General features: G+C 40.3%; 1 protein-coding gene across 6 annotated transcripts in view; it reads right to left on the minus strand.

The window, feature by feature from the left end:
• Positions 1-18,099, minus strand: part of CENPU (centromere protein U) — a 32,790-nt gene that overhangs the window by 3,801 nt on the left and 10,890 nt on the right. For 4 of the 6 annotated variants that reach the window (XM_036838624.1, XM_036838623.1, XM_036838625.1 and 1 more), the window contains 8 exons: positions 15,162-15,222; positions 14,548-14,718; positions 11,300-11,366; positions 9,972-10,080; positions 7,571-7,649; positions 7,298-7,345; positions 6,129-6,190; positions 3,910-4,066 (listed from right to left, as the gene is read on the minus strand). In XM_036838624.1, coding sequence (XP_036694519.1) covers positions 3,910-4,066; positions 6,129-6,190; positions 7,298-7,345; positions 7,571-7,649; positions 9,972-10,080; positions 11,300-11,366; positions 14,548-14,718; positions 15,162-15,222 — 754 coding nt within the window. Of the gene's footprint in view, positions 1-3,909; positions 4,067-6,128; positions 6,191-7,297; positions 7,346-7,570; positions 7,650-9,971; positions 10,081-11,299; positions 11,367-14,484; positions 14,719-15,161; positions 15,223-18,099 lie in introns of all 6 variants that reach the window. The other 2 variants (XM_036838622.1, XM_036838627.1) reach the window with 2 other exon arrangements.

Below are 18,099 nucleotides of genomic sequence, written 5' to 3' on the forward strand. Positions count from 1 at the left end.
CAATTTGTATCTAAGGGTGAGTGACTAAAATCGCCTGACAGCTGTATCATACTTATGATAGTTTGTTGCTTATGTTTTCAAGGTGATTTTCTTGGAAGTGAAATTAAGCAGAAAAGCCGTCAGACTGACTACCATCCAATAATAATGGAATTTTTTTCTAGAATATCACCATATTACTAGGCAATTCAGTTTAACAAGTATTTGAGAGCCTAATGTGTTCAAGCTACCATGGGGCACCTGCTCTCAGGGAGGGTGGGCAAGGGGAAGAACTAACATTTGGTGCTAGATTCTTAGTTTAGGAGAAGAGGTAAGACATATACCCCAGTATCTACACTCTGAAAGCATAACGCACAGCTGCTACAACGGAAGTCCAGAACGCCTGAAGGCTTGCACAGAACAAGATGTTAGTAAGAGTCATGTATTCCAAACAAGGCAGTCACTAAGTCTCAGTTCTCACCAAAGTTATAATGTTCAAATTCAACCAGTGCTACTGTTAATAACCAAAACCCCCAACTCCAAATAAGCTTTTAAACCAGTTGGGTTACTGTCAAAAAAAATTAAAAACATTCTATTTCCAGATCTGTAATATACTGAATATAAACAAATCTTTATTCTCCTGAGCCTAACTTCTAGATCAGTATCAACACTTTGAAGTTGAATTTGGAAGTGAAGAATAAGATGTATGTATACATTATATATTTGTATATCATAATTTTATATAAAATATACAAATTTTTCCTATAAGTTAAATATTTCTATTAATCTGAGTTGGTTATCATAACAGTAGCAAAGTCTGCAGCAAAAATCAGAACCAACTACAAAGTTTACTAAAACTGAACCAAGCAAGAAACAGGAAATATGAACAGACCAATTACTAGTTACTGAAATTGAATCAGTAATTTAAAATCCCCCAACAACCAAAAGTCCAGGACCAGATGGCTTCACAGGTGAATTTTACCAAACATTTAGAGATGAGTTCATACCTGTCCTTCTGAAACTATTTGCAGAGGAAGGAATACTTCCGAACTCATTCTGTGAGGCCACCATCACCCTGATACCAAAACCAAAGATATCTCAAAAAAAGAAAAGCACACGCCAGTATCACTGATGAACACAGATGCAAAAATCCTCAATAAAATCTAGCAAACCAAATCCAACAATACATTAAAAGATAATCACACACCATGATCAAGTGGGACTCATTTCAGGGATATAAGGATTTTTCAATATCTACAAATTAATGTGATATACCTCACTAACAAACTGAAAAATAAAAATAATATCATCTCAGTAGATGCAAAAGAGCTTTTGATAAAATTCAACATCCATTTACGATAAAAACTCTCCAGAAAGTGGGCATAGAGGGAACTTGGCTCAACATAATAGAGGCCATGTATGACAAACCCACATCTAACGCCATACTCAATGGTGAAAAGCTGAAAGCATTCCCTCTAAGATCAAGAACAAGACAAGGATGCCCACTCTTGCCACTTTTATTCAGTGTAGTTTTGGAAGTCCTAGTTACAGCAATCAGAGAAGAAAAAAGAAAAGGAATCCAAACTGGAACAGAAGTAAAACTGTCACTGTTTGCAAATGACATGATACTATACATAGAAAATCCTAAAGACACTACCAGGAAACTACTAGAGCTCATCAATGAATTTGGTAAAGTTGCAGAATACAAAATTAATATACAGAAATCTGTTGCATTTCTATACACTATGAAATATAAAGAGAAATTAAGGAAACAATCCCATTTATCATCACATCAAGAAGAATAAAATACCTAGGAATAAACCTACCTAAGGAGGCAAAAGACCTGTACTCTGAAAACTGTAATATGCTGATAAAAGAAACTGAAGAGGACACAGATGGAAAGATATACCTGGTTCTATACCAGATACTATAAAACTCTTTATAGTATTTATAGAGGAAAACGTAGGCAGAACACTCTTTGACATAAATTGCAGTGACATCTTTTTGAATCCACCTCCTAGAGTAATGAAAATTTAAAAAATAAACAAATGGGATGTAATTAAACGGAAAAGGTTGTGCACAACAAAGGAAATAATGAACAAAACGAAAAGACAACCCACAGAATGGGAGAAAATATTTGCAAACAAAGCGACCAACAAGGGATTAATTTCCAAAATATACAAACAGCTCATGCAGCTCAATATCAAAAAAACAACCCAATCAAAAAACGGGCAGAAGATCTAAATAGACATTTCTCCAAAGAAGACATACAGATGGTCAAAAAGCACATGAAAAGATGCTCAACATTGCTAATTATTATAGAAATGCAAATTAAAACTACAATGAGGTGTCCCCTCACACCGGTCAGAATGCATCATCAAATAGTCTACAAACAACAAATGCTGGAGAGGGTGTGGAGAAAAGGGAACCTTCCTACATGGTTGGTGGGAATGTAAATTGGTACAGCCACTATGGAGAACAGTATGGAGGTTCCTTCAAAAACTAAAAATAGAACTACCAAGTTATCCAGCAATTTCGCTCCTGGGCATATATCTGAAGAAAACCATAGGGCTTCCCTGGTGGCACAGTGGTTAAGAACCCGCCTACCAATGCAGGGGACACGGGTTTGAGCCCTGGTCTGGGAAGATCCCATATGCTGCAGAGCAACTAACCCCGTGCGCCACAACTACTGAGCCTGCGCTCTAGGGCCCATGAGCCACAATTACTGAGCCCGCGTGCCACAACTACTGAAGCCCGCACGCCTAGAGCCCGTGCTCCACAACGAGAAGCCACAGAAATGAGAAGCCCGCTCACCACAACTAGAGAAAGCCCGCGTGCAGCAATGAAGACCCAACGCAGCCTAAAATTAATTAATTTTAAAAAAACACCATAATTTGAAAAGATACTCCAGTGTTCACTGCAGCACTATTTACAATAGCCAAGACATGGAAGCAACCTAAATGTCCATCCACAGAGGAATGGATAAAGATGTGGTAATATATATACAAAGGAATATTACTCAGTCATAAAAAAGAATGAAATAATGCCATTTGCAGCAACACGGATGGACCCAGAGATTATCATACTAAGTGAAGTAAGTCAGACAGAGAAAGACAAATGTCGTATGATATCACTTACATGTGGAATCTAGAAAAATTATACAAATGAACTAATTAACAAAACAGACTCACAGACTTCAAAAACAAACTTATGGTTACCAAAGGGGAAAGATGCAGTGGGAAGGGATAAATTAAGAGTTTGGGATTAACATATACATACTAACAACAAGGACCTACTGTATAGCACAGGGAACTATATTCAATATTTTGTAATAATATATAATAGAAAAGAATCTGAAAAAGATTCTTATATACATATATATGTATAACTGAATCACTTTGCTGTACACCTGAATCACTGTAAATCAACTATACTTGAATTAAAAAAAAATTTACCACATTTTTCCCTACTACATGCCTTTTTAATATTTCTCAACTTCTAAAATTACACCTACCATTTACATGGGATAATGGCTAGTTTTTCAGATACAAAAGATACTAAAAGTATGGGCTGAACAAAGAACAAGAGGTTGATCTTTATAACATGTATGAGTGGTCTTACGTTGATGACAATTATAGTAATAAAGCATAGTTGTTCACTTGAGATTTGTACACAGAGGATACACTTCCCTTAAAGAAATTCAGTTCTCTGAAGCTTAAGTATAATACCTTAGTAAAATCAATGTTTCTGGATTTTTCTTTACTCCTCTGGCCTTAATTAATTAGCTAAAGAAGTGGTGATAACAAATTTTCACCAATTTATAGTGATGCTTTTTGGGTAGACACCAACGCTGCCTTCCCATAGCTCTTGTGCTCTAGCACGCAAATGCCCTGCGTCTTCTGAAGCATAGTGAAAAGTGAAAACTGAAGTTACCGTTTCCTTTACATTTGGCTCTTTCTCTTGAATATCTGAATAATCTTGATGAAGCTGTTTTAAATTAGACAAGAAATTTGCTGCATTCCTAAGGGAAGCTTTTCTCTCCTTAAGTTCATCATACTTTATTTGTAGTTGTTTCAGCTCTGGTTCTAACCTAAAACAACAAAAAAATTTTTCCCGAAAATAAATGACATAAAGTATTACAACAGCCTAATAAGGTATATGAGATGGAATATGTCAGGATACTGAGTGAAGTTTTAAAAGAACAGGGGAGGTGGCCTAGACGGTCTGAGGTGTCTTTAGCTCTGAAATTATAAACGTGAACGACTCTGGACTGAATTTAACATACAGGAAAAACTCTGAGACATGATGCACGACGAGTGCTCAGCAATGAAGCCCACAGACGAATATGCCTTACATGTCCTAAAATTCATCAAGTCATTTTTAAAGTCTTGGGAACTATTGAATTAAAACATACTTGGGTAAAGATTTTAGCACCCCAGGCGGAAGCAGACAGGCATTGCAGTTAACAGTAAAAGTATGGACAAAAAGCCTTCCCTCTGCCCCTTCCTCTTGTTGAAATTTTGTCCATTTCCAAGGTCTAATAAAACCAGTGGAAAAACTCTCAGTGCCTGGATGAAATGTGTGACCTTGGGCAACCTGCTTTCTCTCTCTCAGTAGCTTATTAGTTTCTTAACCTATAAAATAAAAAGGGATAACTTGGGTTTTGTGGGCCAATTTATAAAAGAATGGGGAGAGGCTACCATCTTTTATTCTCACAAATAAAGATATAAAAAAACAACCATGCTCTAATATCATTTTACAAAAGAAAAGTCCTCATAACAGTTCCGTACACTGAACAAGTGCTGCATTCTGGAAAACTCACTGTGCCATCTGGGTTGTGGGCAGGAGTGCTCGATTTGGAGCCAGTCGGCAGACACCAGACCACGGCTCCCTCACTTCCTAGGCGGGTGGCTGAGGGTCAGTTACTGCCCTGGGCCTTAGGTCTTTCACATGTAAAGTTAAAATAATGACATACATTTTTCTCTTTCTGTGCCTTTTCAAAATACTGTACTTCTCAACTTCTAAAATTCTATCTAGAAAAGGAACAATAGATCTCAAAGACAGATGAGTCTTCTGTAGTTGTCTTATATAGCCAAATAACCTACCTCACAGGGTTACAGCGATGAGTTAGTATGTAAAGCATTTATAGGACAGTGCCCAGCACACACAGCTAACACCTTAAAAAGCTTCCTCTCATTATCTTTCTTAGTTTGGCCTGGGCCAATGAAAGCTTTAGCATGGGCCAGCAGCACCTGTCCATACACTAGATTTGGAATCCAAAGTCCTAGACAACCCATTTTTCCCGCTTCTAAACTTCTGTGGCCGTCTCATCTTTAAAACTTAGTACTTAATTATAGGTTGTCTTTTCTGATAAGACCACTTTTTCAAGCTATTTTAAACTCCTTAAGAGCAGAGAGCGTATCTGATACTGCTTATTCTGCTGCTGCTTTACTACCAACCCTCCAGCTCACACAGCAGCCCTGTCTGAATGGAAGACCACCAAAAAATACTAGTTGGTTGACCAGCTGATGTATTGTGCTCCAGTCTTCCTAACCAGAGCATGGAGACAGCCCTGGTGGAAACTGTCCTGGCCCGACACTTGGGAATGGACCCACACGAGTGCCATGCCAAGCTATACCTGTCAACAACATTCACAAGAACTGTTAACACTTACTACAAAACTTACTGTATCCCAGTCTCCGTGAGGCACTTTCTGTATATTTATTCATTTAAATCTCACAACACCCTGTGAGGTATAGTTATCATTGTGCTCATCTACAAATGAGGGAACTGAGGCATTGAGAGGTTAAGTAACCTGCCCAAGGTAGCACAGCCAGTAAGTGGCAGAGCCTAGATTCAAAGCCAGGCAGTCTGGTTCTAGATAGAGTCTGTGCATGCACTAAGTCTCTAATTCGGCTGCCTCTCGGGCCAGAACTGAGAGCTCTCATGGGGGGACGGGCCACTGCTGAATTCCCCTCCGCTCACAGCTTCTCCACTTGGCAGCAAAGCCTGCCTTCACTGAGCTTCCAAGCTCAGAGAAACCTGGGGTTTAAACGCAGCACAGCAGCAAGTTTTACAACAAAGCCTCGCATGGCATATCGTGATTAAATCCTTCTCGTAAGTTCTCAAAGAGGATTTTGATATTATCTTACCGAAGCAGTTCATCCTGGACTTCAATCAAACGTTGCCTTTTCTTTTCGATATCTGAGATCATCTAAGTAATACAACAGTTAGTTAAATTAATTTTATAAATATTTGAGCACTGCCTTGTGCACTGTATTGGAAATATAGTGGGAAACAAACCCCATTCTTACCATCATGGAACTTTGGTCTAATCGGGAAGATAGACATTACATACAAACAGGATGTAATTACAACTTGTGATACATGCTATGAAGGGAAAGAACAGGGAACTCTGAAAAAGAACAGGGGTATCAACTTGAGGACAACTTTAAAGAGGAAGTGGGGTCAGATCTTTACTACCCTGTGAGCTATAAAGTAAGGAGTTTCCATTTTATCTAGGTACACTAGAAAAATATTGAAGCAGGGGAGTGTTATGACACAATTTGTATTTTAAAAAGGACATTTCAACATAATACACTATTATCTCAACTATCACTTTTAGTGACTACCTCATATTCCACTGCTGGACATTCAGACTACTCCTGCTTGCTTATAAGAAATGCAGAATTGACCAACGGGAGATTAAAACTGAAAAACAACGAAGGCTTATAATCACCAGAAGGAAAAATGTATTCATTTCAAATCCATTTCTGTTATAAATGTAGAGGGGGGAGCTGTGCTTCCACACGTAGGTTCATGCAAGTTTGAAGCTAGAACATCGGATGTCAAGTGGTCCAACTATAAACAGATGGGCAAGGAGGGCCTCATGTTTCCTTGCAAACTAGTGGCATACAGTGCATTGAAGGAACAGAACCAGGACAAGAAAGGAGGTCTCCTGACCCTTAACCCAGGATTCTTCCCAGGCTGCCTTTTTACCTGAGACATAAGACAGTTCTTTAGTCTAAAAGGTTTTTGACATACACAACAGTGATAAATATACATTACTTAATACTTATCCATGTAAGTGGTCATTTTGGGCTTGAGAGCCATTTTTAGGCTAACTAGGATCCCCAGTTCCTCAGCTTGCAGGATACTCATCTGATCAATCACCAGATCAACCAAAGAAAAGCCTGACTAAAAAGATAAAAAGATCTTATACAGACTCTCAAGGTCATAAAACCCAGAGTCAGGTCTTTACTTAACTCTACATATGTGCATGTTCTGAAGGACTGTGTTTCTAATCACATAAGTGAGTTACCTTAGTGTTCTTCCTTTTCAGAGTTTTCAACATCTGGACTTCTTTCAGCTACACAAAACAAAAAATAAATATTCGCCTGCATTTTCCACAGTTAACTGTTTATCAGTTTACAATATAACCACATCTAGTTTAAAAACAACATGTGAAATATGTGTAGTTCTAATGAGTTCTTTACCACATTGCCAGCAAATGCAAGCTTTTCTAAGATAACAGTATGCTGCTCAGGATTAGTAAAAAATATCTAGACCAACAAATTTATGTCAATGAACTTACCATTTTGATGAGTTCTTCTTTCAAATTAGAATGAAATTTGTTGATTGCTTCCTTACAAATTTTAGAGTCTGTTTTTTGTCTGTAGCAGAATAAAGAAAGTTAAACTTAGGTGTTACATAAAGGATTTTGAAAGGTGTGTTGCATTTGTTTAGCACACCCATAGACACACACACAGTTTGGTATGTGCCCTTTTGAATATCTAAGATGGCATGGTCAGCTTGCAGCCCTTTCTCAGATTTAAAAAAATACTGGAAACACCTCAACAAACAAAAGAAAAAGAACAGGAAATATTTCGCCCAAACCCTCATGTATGTGGTCCGCACTCCCTGACACTGGCCACATCCACAGGTGACACTAAGCCATGTAGAAAGCAATGTTTACAGCCAATCCCCGTCTTTTTCTGCTGCCTGATCCAGTGAGCAGCAGACTTTAGCCCCTTCCTTCCTCCCTCCCTGCTCTAACTGGAGAAATAATTGTATAACACATCTGGACTAACCAATGAGTAAGTAGCCAGAAGCCAGCCATTCAGTTCTGCAAAAACTATAAAGCTGACCCAAAACTGGCTCAGGTCCCTGTCATCAGGGACAAAAGAGCCCAGTCTCCCGTCTGGCTCACTCTGGCTGGACACAGACCCACAGCGACCGTGCAGGAGCAGCGCGCACACTGCCAGGGCGGCAGCTAGCCTTGCTCTGCCTCGGCGCAGTGCGACACCATAAAGTGTGCTTCTAATCGAAAATAAATCTCTTGTGTGACAGTTTATCTTATAGTTACTTTTTTCTTGGGGCAAGTCCATGAGGAAAAGTCACCCAGCATAAGGGGACTAAGCCCACGGCCTAATTCTTCAGAAGCTAAGCATAACATAAGAGAAGGCCTACACATTTGAATACAGATTTTTGTAGAAGTTTTCATCAAAAAAAATGGAGTATTTCTAGTGACATCAGAAGACGGTGGAATAGGAAACCCCAGACCTCATCCCCCCACAGGGACACCAACTTAACAACTACCTACAGCCCGAAAAGCCTTTATGAGAACTCCAGAAACCAGCTGAGAAGTTGCAGTACCCTGGCAAGTTCAAAGTCAAGAACCCACGTTGAAACAGGTAAGAGAAGCCATTTCACATCAACTGTGATAGCCCTTCTCCCAGAATTAAAGTCTCTAGGTATTATAAACATGATGGGTTTTGGGGTGGGGGAAGGGTGAGAAGACTAAGACATGAGAGCTTGCCAAAATTCTAACCTTCTTGGTGGGAAGCTGTAAATTCTATTTTTTTTTTTTAAAAAAAGTTATATAGGATTAAAAACATCAAAAAGTAAAAAAAAAAAAAAAATTTTTTTTAAAGTAAAAACAGTGGATCAGTACATTCTTCTAAATATATGGATAATTAAAATAGATGTAAATGGACTAAAGTCAACAGGTGGAATTCAAAGATGGACACTTTGGATTTAAAAAAGATTTTATAAGAAATAATAAAGTTTAAGGTGAGACAAAGGTTGGAAATAAAAGTTAAAAGAATATAAAATCTGGCAAATACTAGCAAAAGAAATCTAGTGACATATTAGTATCAGATAAAATAGATTTTAAGACAAAAAGCATCTTTAGGAATGGAAGGGGTCACTACATAAGGATAAAATGTTCAATCTAAAAGAGCAATTTTAGGGCTTCCCTGGTGGTGCAGTGGTTAAGAATCCGCCTGCCAATGCAGGGGACACGGGTTCGAGCCCTGGTCCAGGAAGATCCCACATGCTGTGGAGCAACTAAGCCCGTGTGCCACAACTACTGAGCCTGCGCTCTAGAGCCCGTGAGCCACAATTACTGAAGCCCGCGTGCCTAGAGCCCATGCACCGCAATGAAGAGTAGCCCCCGCTCGCCACAACCCGAGAAAGCCCGCATGCAGCAACAAAGACCCAACACAGCCAAAAATAAAATAAATAAAAGAGCAATTTTAAACATGATATCTTAAGAAAATAATCTCTCTATATAAATAGCATAAATTGATGGAAGTACCAGGAAAAACTGAGTAATACTGATTCTACATAGATCCAATAATTAAGAGATTCTACATAGAACCACTAATTAGAGCTTTCCCACAGATTATGTGCCAGGCCATAAAGGAAGCCTCAATATTTCAAAAATAGGTATCACCAGTCCATGAAATTTGACCGTAACTATTTAAGATGGAAGGTTAATACAAAAATATAAATTAAAACGTCACATATTTGGACATACAAAAACATACTACTTAATAATTCACAGACTTAAAGAAAAAAATCATAATGGAAGTTTAAAAATACGTAAAACAGTGATAATGAAAATTCTACATATCAGAAGCTGTGGAGTGAGTAGAAGTGCTATTTCAAGGGAAATTTATTAGGCACATATATCACAATATCAAAAGACTTACTTATACTCTAGGAGGATGTTCTCAAATGCAGACAAAACGACATCTAACTCCATGATGTCACTGGTTTTCTTTTCTTTTAAACACCAAATAGGTAAACAGTCGGAAGTATCTACAACATTAGGATAAGTCAATTTAATCTACCGATTATCAACAGTTTAGCTCTAGGTCCAGGGTTCTGAAAGCCTACAACGAAAGTAGTTCCACCAAATTGCTAAAAATAGCGAGAACTTTTGAAGAAGCACACGGGAGGAGACATGCTCACTTCTTCCTCTCCCGGTCAGTCTCACAAACCCCTGTCTGTACCTCACCCTCTAACTGCCATCTGCTTGGTTCTCCCATTTCTGCTGAAGCAGCCTAAAGCACTGCTGCCTTTTCATTACCTTGCTGTGTCTTTAACAGTCTGCTCTTATTGGTGATTGAGATCTTTAACAGTCTGCTCTTATTGGTGATTGAGATCTTCTTTGTTAACTGTATTTTCATAGTTTTAATCTACCTGATAGGCCACTTCTAGGACACATAAGGTTACTGAGTGTATTGATTCAGATAGCTGTAGGAATATAATAAGAGATTAACTAAACTATGGTACATTTGTGAACGAAATATTATACATGCATTAAAATGTTATTGTAGAATATTTAATGACAAGGACTTGAGCCCACTTAGTGTGAGAAAAGCTCAGTAAAAGAAATGAAGAGTAAAGACCAAAAAACCTGGTAGTTATTTTGGGGTGATGGAATTGTAGGTGATTTTATCTTCCTTTCCATACCTTTGAAATTTTCTAAAATAAGCATTTTTATAATAAGAAAAATGTAAAACTTATCTTTTAAAAGAACTGAAGGAAAGAGAGAAAATGCTTTATTTTCAATGCTTTATTTTCCTCCCATTTTTCAATAAACTGTGTCAATAAAAAATGATGTAAAGATGTTAAAAAAAATGATGCAAAAAACATGGATGAATCTCAAAGTTATGCTGAGTGAAAGAAGCATTCTATAAAAGAGTACATACTATGTTGTATGAAGAGTATATACTGTTATGAAAAATTAAAATAGATTAATGAATAGGTGCTAAAGCAAGTATAATAAATTTTGACAGTAAAATCTAGGTAGTGGGTATATGAATATATATTGTACAATTCTTTCTCCTTTGTTGTATGTTGAAATTTTTCATGATAGATGTTGGGAAAATCAGTTACTCCAAAGTCACATATTTTTAACTTTTTAAAGTAACAATTTTATATACTTAAATTTACTACTTTATCAAATTAAGAAATATATTTTTAAAAAAGAAATTCTTGAATGATTGACTATGTATAAAACACTATTGTATACCCAAGTCTGTGGCTTCACTTCTGGGTTTCTTCCTTTTGCCACGAAACATCTTCTTTTTCTGAGTTTTCTTAAAAAAACAAAAAAAAACACAGCAAAGATTTTTATTTAAGAGGAGTCTCTCTTCAAACAAGAATTAAGACAGTATTATCAGACACTGTCAATATTTTAGCTACAATTCTCATTTCGTTCTAAGTTAATAATTATATAAATTATCTAAATTAATATAAGGAAATGCTGAAAAAAATAAAACCGTCTCAGGATAAAAAGTAATTAAAACTTTCAGTTGGCTTGTACAGTGGGTGCCTTGGAGGAAACTGAACTTATTATTTAAGATAATAATGTGTGGAATCAGCTCAATTTCTGCCCCAAGCTAAGAGGAAGGAACAGCTTCTGAACTAGCTCTCTTGCCATAAACAGCCATAAAGCGGGGAGAGGGGTGGCACCCTCATTCAGGCACTGGACAACAGGCGAAACAAGCCTGAGAGACTCAGAAGGTGGACCCTGGCTGCCCGCCTTCCCGCACGCCGGGGACAGCTGAGACGGCAGCGCAGCAGGCCCAGTCCCAGCAGAGAGCGGTAACCCTCGTCCGCGGGAGGCAGAGACCTGCGGTAAGCTGCTCAGGGAGAAGAGCAGAGGTCTGGGTGTGGGTCCCCGACAGCCCCTGACCGCCTACTCCACATGCGCGTGAGGCTACAGAGAGCATACTGGAACGGGGCTATTGTGGCATTAAGAACGTAACAGGTAATAACGGACAAGAAATTCTGGGGGAGATCAGATGGAGAAAATGCAGAGACCTCATTAACAACTAGTTAACAGCTGTCTATCCAGCTGAACTAGGGGAGAGACCACAACTTAGGGGTAAGAACGGTACCCTAGAGCGTGCAATCTCAAACAGGGTGAAACTGTTCCTAAGGGGGCAGGCCAGAAACTCTCAGATAGTACAATGGTTTGTGACCCTCCGAAGTACCTCGTATATACACAGATACACAGTGTATTTATGATATTAAAATTTAACTGCAGGGGGATGGTTAGGAGGAAAAATGTCTAAAAAGGCTTCTTAGGGAGGACAACAATGGAAGAGGGTTGAGAAGCACTGCTCTAGAGTAAGGCCTACCCTAGACTCACCCTAACAAAGCCTAAAACCAATCTCTGGCCAGATGCACCAGGGAGACAGAGACGGGAGGGTGTGGTAAGCAAGATCCCCAATGACTTGGACAATTCCCTCCCCTTGAGTGTGGGTGGGTGGCTCCTGTGAATATGATGGGATGGTCACTCCCTTGATTAGGTTACGTTTCATAAGAGGCCACTGCAGCAGACTGGAGAGATTCTCTGGCTAGCTCTGAAGATGTCAGCTGCCATGTTGTGAGAGGGCCATGTGACCAGGACCTAAGGGCAGAGAATGACCCCGCTTTAACCAGAGAGAAAACAAGAACCTCAGGCCTACAACGGCAAGGATCAGAATTCTACCAATAGCTTGCATGATCTTAGACGGGGACCCCGGGCCTCAGATGAGATTTCAGTCCTGGCTGGCACCTTGACTCCAGCCTGTGAGACCCCGAGCAGGGAATCCAGCTAAGGTGAGCCTGGACTTCTGACCTATAGAAACTATGAGGTATAAATGCATGTTGTTTGAAGTCACAAAATTTGTGGTATTTTGTTATGCAGCTACTGAAAACTATTACAGAGGTTGAGTCCCACTGAGTTAGAGAGGCTTGGAAGACACCTTACGCTTTCCACAGATTGACCCTAACGAAGGATAAACCACACTACAGAAGTTCAAGATGATCAGCCAATAATTAAGATACCTATTGGAATGAAAGTCAGCATTCAGAAGAAAACACAACTCAAAATCTCAACAACCTATCAACAATGTGGAATACACAATTAAAAAGCATTAGATAAAAATGTTATACAAAAAATGTAACCTATAGTCAAGACAGAAAAAGTACTCAAAAGAAGCTGACCCTGAGACAGCCCAGATACAGTCATCCCTCAATATCCAAGGAAGATGGTTCCCGGATCCCCCATGGATACCCAAATCCACTGATGTTCAAAGTCCCTTTTATAAAATGGTGTAGTATCTGCATGCAACCTACATACATCCTCCTATAAACTTTAAATCATCTCTAGATTACTTATAATATCTAATATGATGTAAATACTATGAAAATAGTTGCTGGTGCCTGGCAAATTCAACTTTTGCTTTTTTGGAACTTTATGGAATTTTTTGTGAAATATTTCCTATCAGCGGTTGGTTGAATCTATGGATGTGGAACCTGCAGATACAGAGGGCTGACTCTACCTGACTTAGAAAACAAAGACCTTAAAGCAGCTGTCATAAATATGTCCAAAGAAGGAAATGATGGTCTTAATGATTATGCAGATCGGGAATCTCAGCCAAGAAATAGAAACTATGGAAAAAAAAAAGAAATTCTAGAAATTCTAGAACCCAAAAGCATGCTACTAAAAAGGAAAAGTCACTGGGTGATGTTTTATTTCCTGTGGCTGGTGTAATAAACGACCACAGCTTCGTGGCTTTAAACAACAGAAATTTCTTCTCCCACAGTTCTGGAGTTCAGAAGCCTGAAATCCATTTCAATGGGCCAAAATGAAGGTGCCGGCATATTATGACATATTAAAAGCTTGATTAAAAGATATTATATATTGATATGTCAAGAATCTTAAAATAGAATACATATGACCCAGAAATCTTATCATAGCAATTTCTTCTAAGGAAATGATCAAGGATGTGCACAAAGATTTAGCTAGAAAAGAAAATCATCAAAGCACTTACATTTTAAAAATTACAATTGCTCATTAGTAAGAGATTAAACTATGGCACGTTCATGAATGAAATGTCATGCATTTATTAAAATGGTATGTAGAATACTTAATGACAAGGATATGGTTCCACTTAGGGTGAGAAAAACTCAATAAAGAATTGAAGAGTATAGACCAAAAAATGTGGTGGTTATTTTATTTTTGGGGTGATGGAATTATAGGTGATTTTATCTGCCTTTCCATACCTTCCAAATGTTCTAAAATAAACTTATTTTTATAATAAGAAAAGTATAAAACTTGTCTTTTAAAAGAAGTGAAGGAAAAAAAGAAAATGCTTTGTTTTCCTCCTAGACATTTTCTATCAACTTTTTTTCTCTCCAAGGGGGTAGCAGACACTCTCCTACCAGTTGACTTTCTGTTTCCAGGGTCTCTTTTTCAACAGAGGGCTTGGCACCAAGGGGTCCCACCTTTTTAAGCGTGACTGATTCAGCTGGTTTCTCTGAAGGTTCTGAAGATGCTGTAGCTGAAACAGCTTCACGTTGTGTACTTATGTTGTCTGCTGGTTTAACTTTTCTTCTTACATCACTTTCTTCAGTGCTTTCAGATTCATCACTAATGGGCTTGAGTTTTCTTCCTGGCTATGTCAAGAAAACAGCATTACTGTTTTGAAAGTACAGATGCTTATCATTCCTGTTCTATTAGATAACCATAAAGTCCACATTTCTTATCTCTAAACTTCAAGACTGAACATAATAGAAGATGGCAACACGATTAGCAGATAGGACCTCGACTAAAGGGCTCCAAGCAGACACTCCCAACAAATCGCTCTGCCTTTGTAAACCACCATCTAAACACATTACATGAACACTATGAAAACTGACAAGGTACACAGAGATTTGAGATCTCTGTAATAAAAAACACTTCAGATATAAAAATATTTCATTTTTTTATTAAAAAATCTTCTAAAACATTATATACTCTTTATGAAAAATGTTGCTACAGAACATTTTCTCTATTTGCATCCCACATAAATGGATATGAAATATCTTACAATTTAAGATAGGAGAACACGCCTACATACCTTTTTTGCACTAATTTTTACAGACTCATTTTCACTTGCTTCAACGTCAGAAGTGTCCGAACTGTACCAAAGAACAAACCATCAATATCTTGCACACATTTCATTTTTATTGACATATGTCTTCTAAAAGCTGCTCCTCCAACACAAAAACAAGCTCAATTTATAAGATTTCCCACCTGTCATGGGTGGGCCTGCCACCTTCCCAGATTTACTGATCATCTCCACACCTTCCCACACCCAGGCCACATCAGTTTAGTGCTGGCAGGCAAGTAAGTGTCCCATAACTGCAGTACCTCATGGTCCTGTCTGAGAACCACTCTTTCCTCCCTGTCACCACTCCCAGGTGTATGGGCCATCATCTGTACTAATCCACAGACACTAGGCGCATGCTCAGGGGATAGAAAAGGGAATACCTTCTTTCATCCTTTGAAAAGGAAAAAATAACCCTCAATTTCTGATGAGAGTTCTTTCATTTTTTTCATTCAATTCAATACAACAAACATTTATTTAACACCAACCTCAAAATGCAAGTACAAGGAATAAAATTACTTGAAAAATGAGGAGCCTTCCTTTAATGGGTTCACTGACTAGCAGGAAGGCCGAAGAAAGCGAGTGCAGAGGAGATGTGGATGAATGGCTGGGGAATCAGGAAACGCACCATGGTTATGAGACTTGAGTTGACTTTTGAAAACACTTTTCCAGGCAAAGAAACAAAGGGAAGGGGATTTAAGGAAGAAGGAAAAGTAAACATAAAAGCACAGGGGTGTAAACAGCCTGGCCCATTCGACGTACGGGAATCAGAGTACAGAGCAAGTGTCTTGCTAAAGAGAAGCTAACACTATGGAAGAAGCCAGAGGCTAGGACCGGGGAGGCACCGAGGCGGCCAGAGGCGTCCTGCTCAGACCCGCCTGTGCTTGGCCGCCGTGCCAGGGTGACCCTCGCGTGGCAGCCTCTGCTGCCCGGCCTTCCCCAGAGCTGCCCACCACCTCGGGGCAGCCAGAGCTGTGAGAGCTGCGCTGCGGCCTGAGGCCATCTCTGCTCAATCCGGATTCTTCCACCTGTAACTTTCCCTGATGTGGCTAATAAATCTCTTCAGTTCTCACTCTGCCTCAGGGTCTACTTACTCGAGGAGCCAGACAGACACAGGGGCCCCCATACCACGCCTACAGGTTGGGGGTGAGGGGGCCAAGGCCTCCATGCTAGACACACGCACTGGAAGTGGGGTGGGTGGTGGTGATCGCACAGACAAAGGGACCAGCGGCAGGTGCCTGAGCTGTGCCCACAGGGAGGCGGAGGGTGTATGGAGAGAAGAAAAGCAGATTCTCAAGGGAGTCACAGGCCAGAACAAAGGAGACCGGTCAGAGAACAGAAGGTACCAGGAACAGTTCCCAGACAGCTTTGTGGGGTGACTGGGTGACAGCAGGACCATCAAGCTAGAGAACACCAAAGGAGCTTGTTGACACCAGACGAGGGAGGAATGATGGAGCTTGGTTTCGGCTTTGCTGAACCCGAGGTGCCGATGGGCATCTAGGGAAACGTGGCCGAGGTGCAGGACAGCCGGGCCTCGGGAGAGGCTGGGCAAGAGGGAGAGCTGGGGTCAGCGCTTATGGGTCGTTAAAGCCACGAGAGGAATACGGGGAAGGGTGGAGAGGAGAGGGTGAAAGCAGACTTGCCGACACAGAAAGAGGAGAGGAGATCTGGGAACAAACAACTCGACAGCCCTGGACAGGCCCGGGGCCTGGCTGCTGATGGCGCCATGAGTCCTGGGAAATGCTGATGCGCGCTCCCTCTCGCTCCCTCTCTCCCCACGCGCGCCCCTCCCTGTGCATCCCTTCTTCCCAGACTTCCTTCTGCATCCATATATAAGCCCGGTCTAACTTACCCAAATAAAGTTTTTTGTCTGGATGTATCACACCACCAAAACCAAGATTACCAAGAACACCCACCCTGTTAAACCAACCCACGTGTTCAGCCTTTCCCTGACTGGCGTTTGATCCTCCCGAGGACACACACTTACTCACTCCCCCCGCCTCTCCCGAGAACAAACCCTCTCCTGGCTTCCTTCTTCCCCCTCTGGCCACTGGTCTTCTCTCTGCTTTGCAAGCTCCTTCTCCTCCACGTGGACAGATGCCAGGTTTTCTTGCAGGGTGGTCCCAGGTCCCCGCCTCCTCTCAGCCCACCGTCTCTCCCTGGGAGTGCTCACCTGGGCCTACACCTCCTGTACCAAACCACTGCAGTCTGAACTCCAGCTCAGCCCCTCCTGGGAGCGCCAGACCCAAGTACACAGCAGTCTCCCTGACATCTCCACACCAAGTTCATGATCGCCTCACGATGACAGCAGTACTCAATCTCCTAGGTAGCCCTATCCTACTCAATGGCACAATCTCAATCCACTTACACGACAGAAAGCCAGGAGCTGTCCATGACAAATAGGATTAATTTCACTCATGTTTAAATGAAGTCACAGAAGTCAAGAAGAAAATGACCAACACTAGAAAAATGGAAAAAGGATATAAAGAGTGTGCAAAAAGAAATTCAAGGACTTGTAAAACATATAAGAGATGCTATTTAACTCAGTCATGAGAAAAATACAAACTAGAACTAGACTGAGACAGCGTATCACACTGGCAAAACTCCAAGTCTGATACCACGCTGGTGGGAACGTGGCAATAACTATGAAAATTGCTAACATATTTCATTTGAGGATTTCCCTTATGAATACATCCACAGAAATATAGGCACATATGTGAAAAATACAGGCACGTGTGTGAAACGGCATATGTGCCAGGTTACTGACTGACTACAGCACTGCTGGTGACAGCAGAAGGCTGGAAACAACCCAACTGCCTGTCGATCCAGGACTGGGGAAGTAAACCATGGAAGATCCGAACTACGGAAAGCCTGCGACTGTGAACGGAAGCACGAGGAGGCTCCACAC

The sequence above is a fragment of the Balaenoptera musculus genome, chromosome 21, assembly GCF_009873245.2.
Source record: "Balaenoptera musculus isolate JJ_BM4_2016_0621 chromosome 21, mBalMus1.pri.v3, whole genome shotgun sequence".
In the NCBI taxonomy this organism is placed as follows: Eukaryota; Metazoa; Chordata; class Mammalia; order Artiodactyla; family Balaenopteridae; genus Balaenoptera; species Balaenoptera musculus.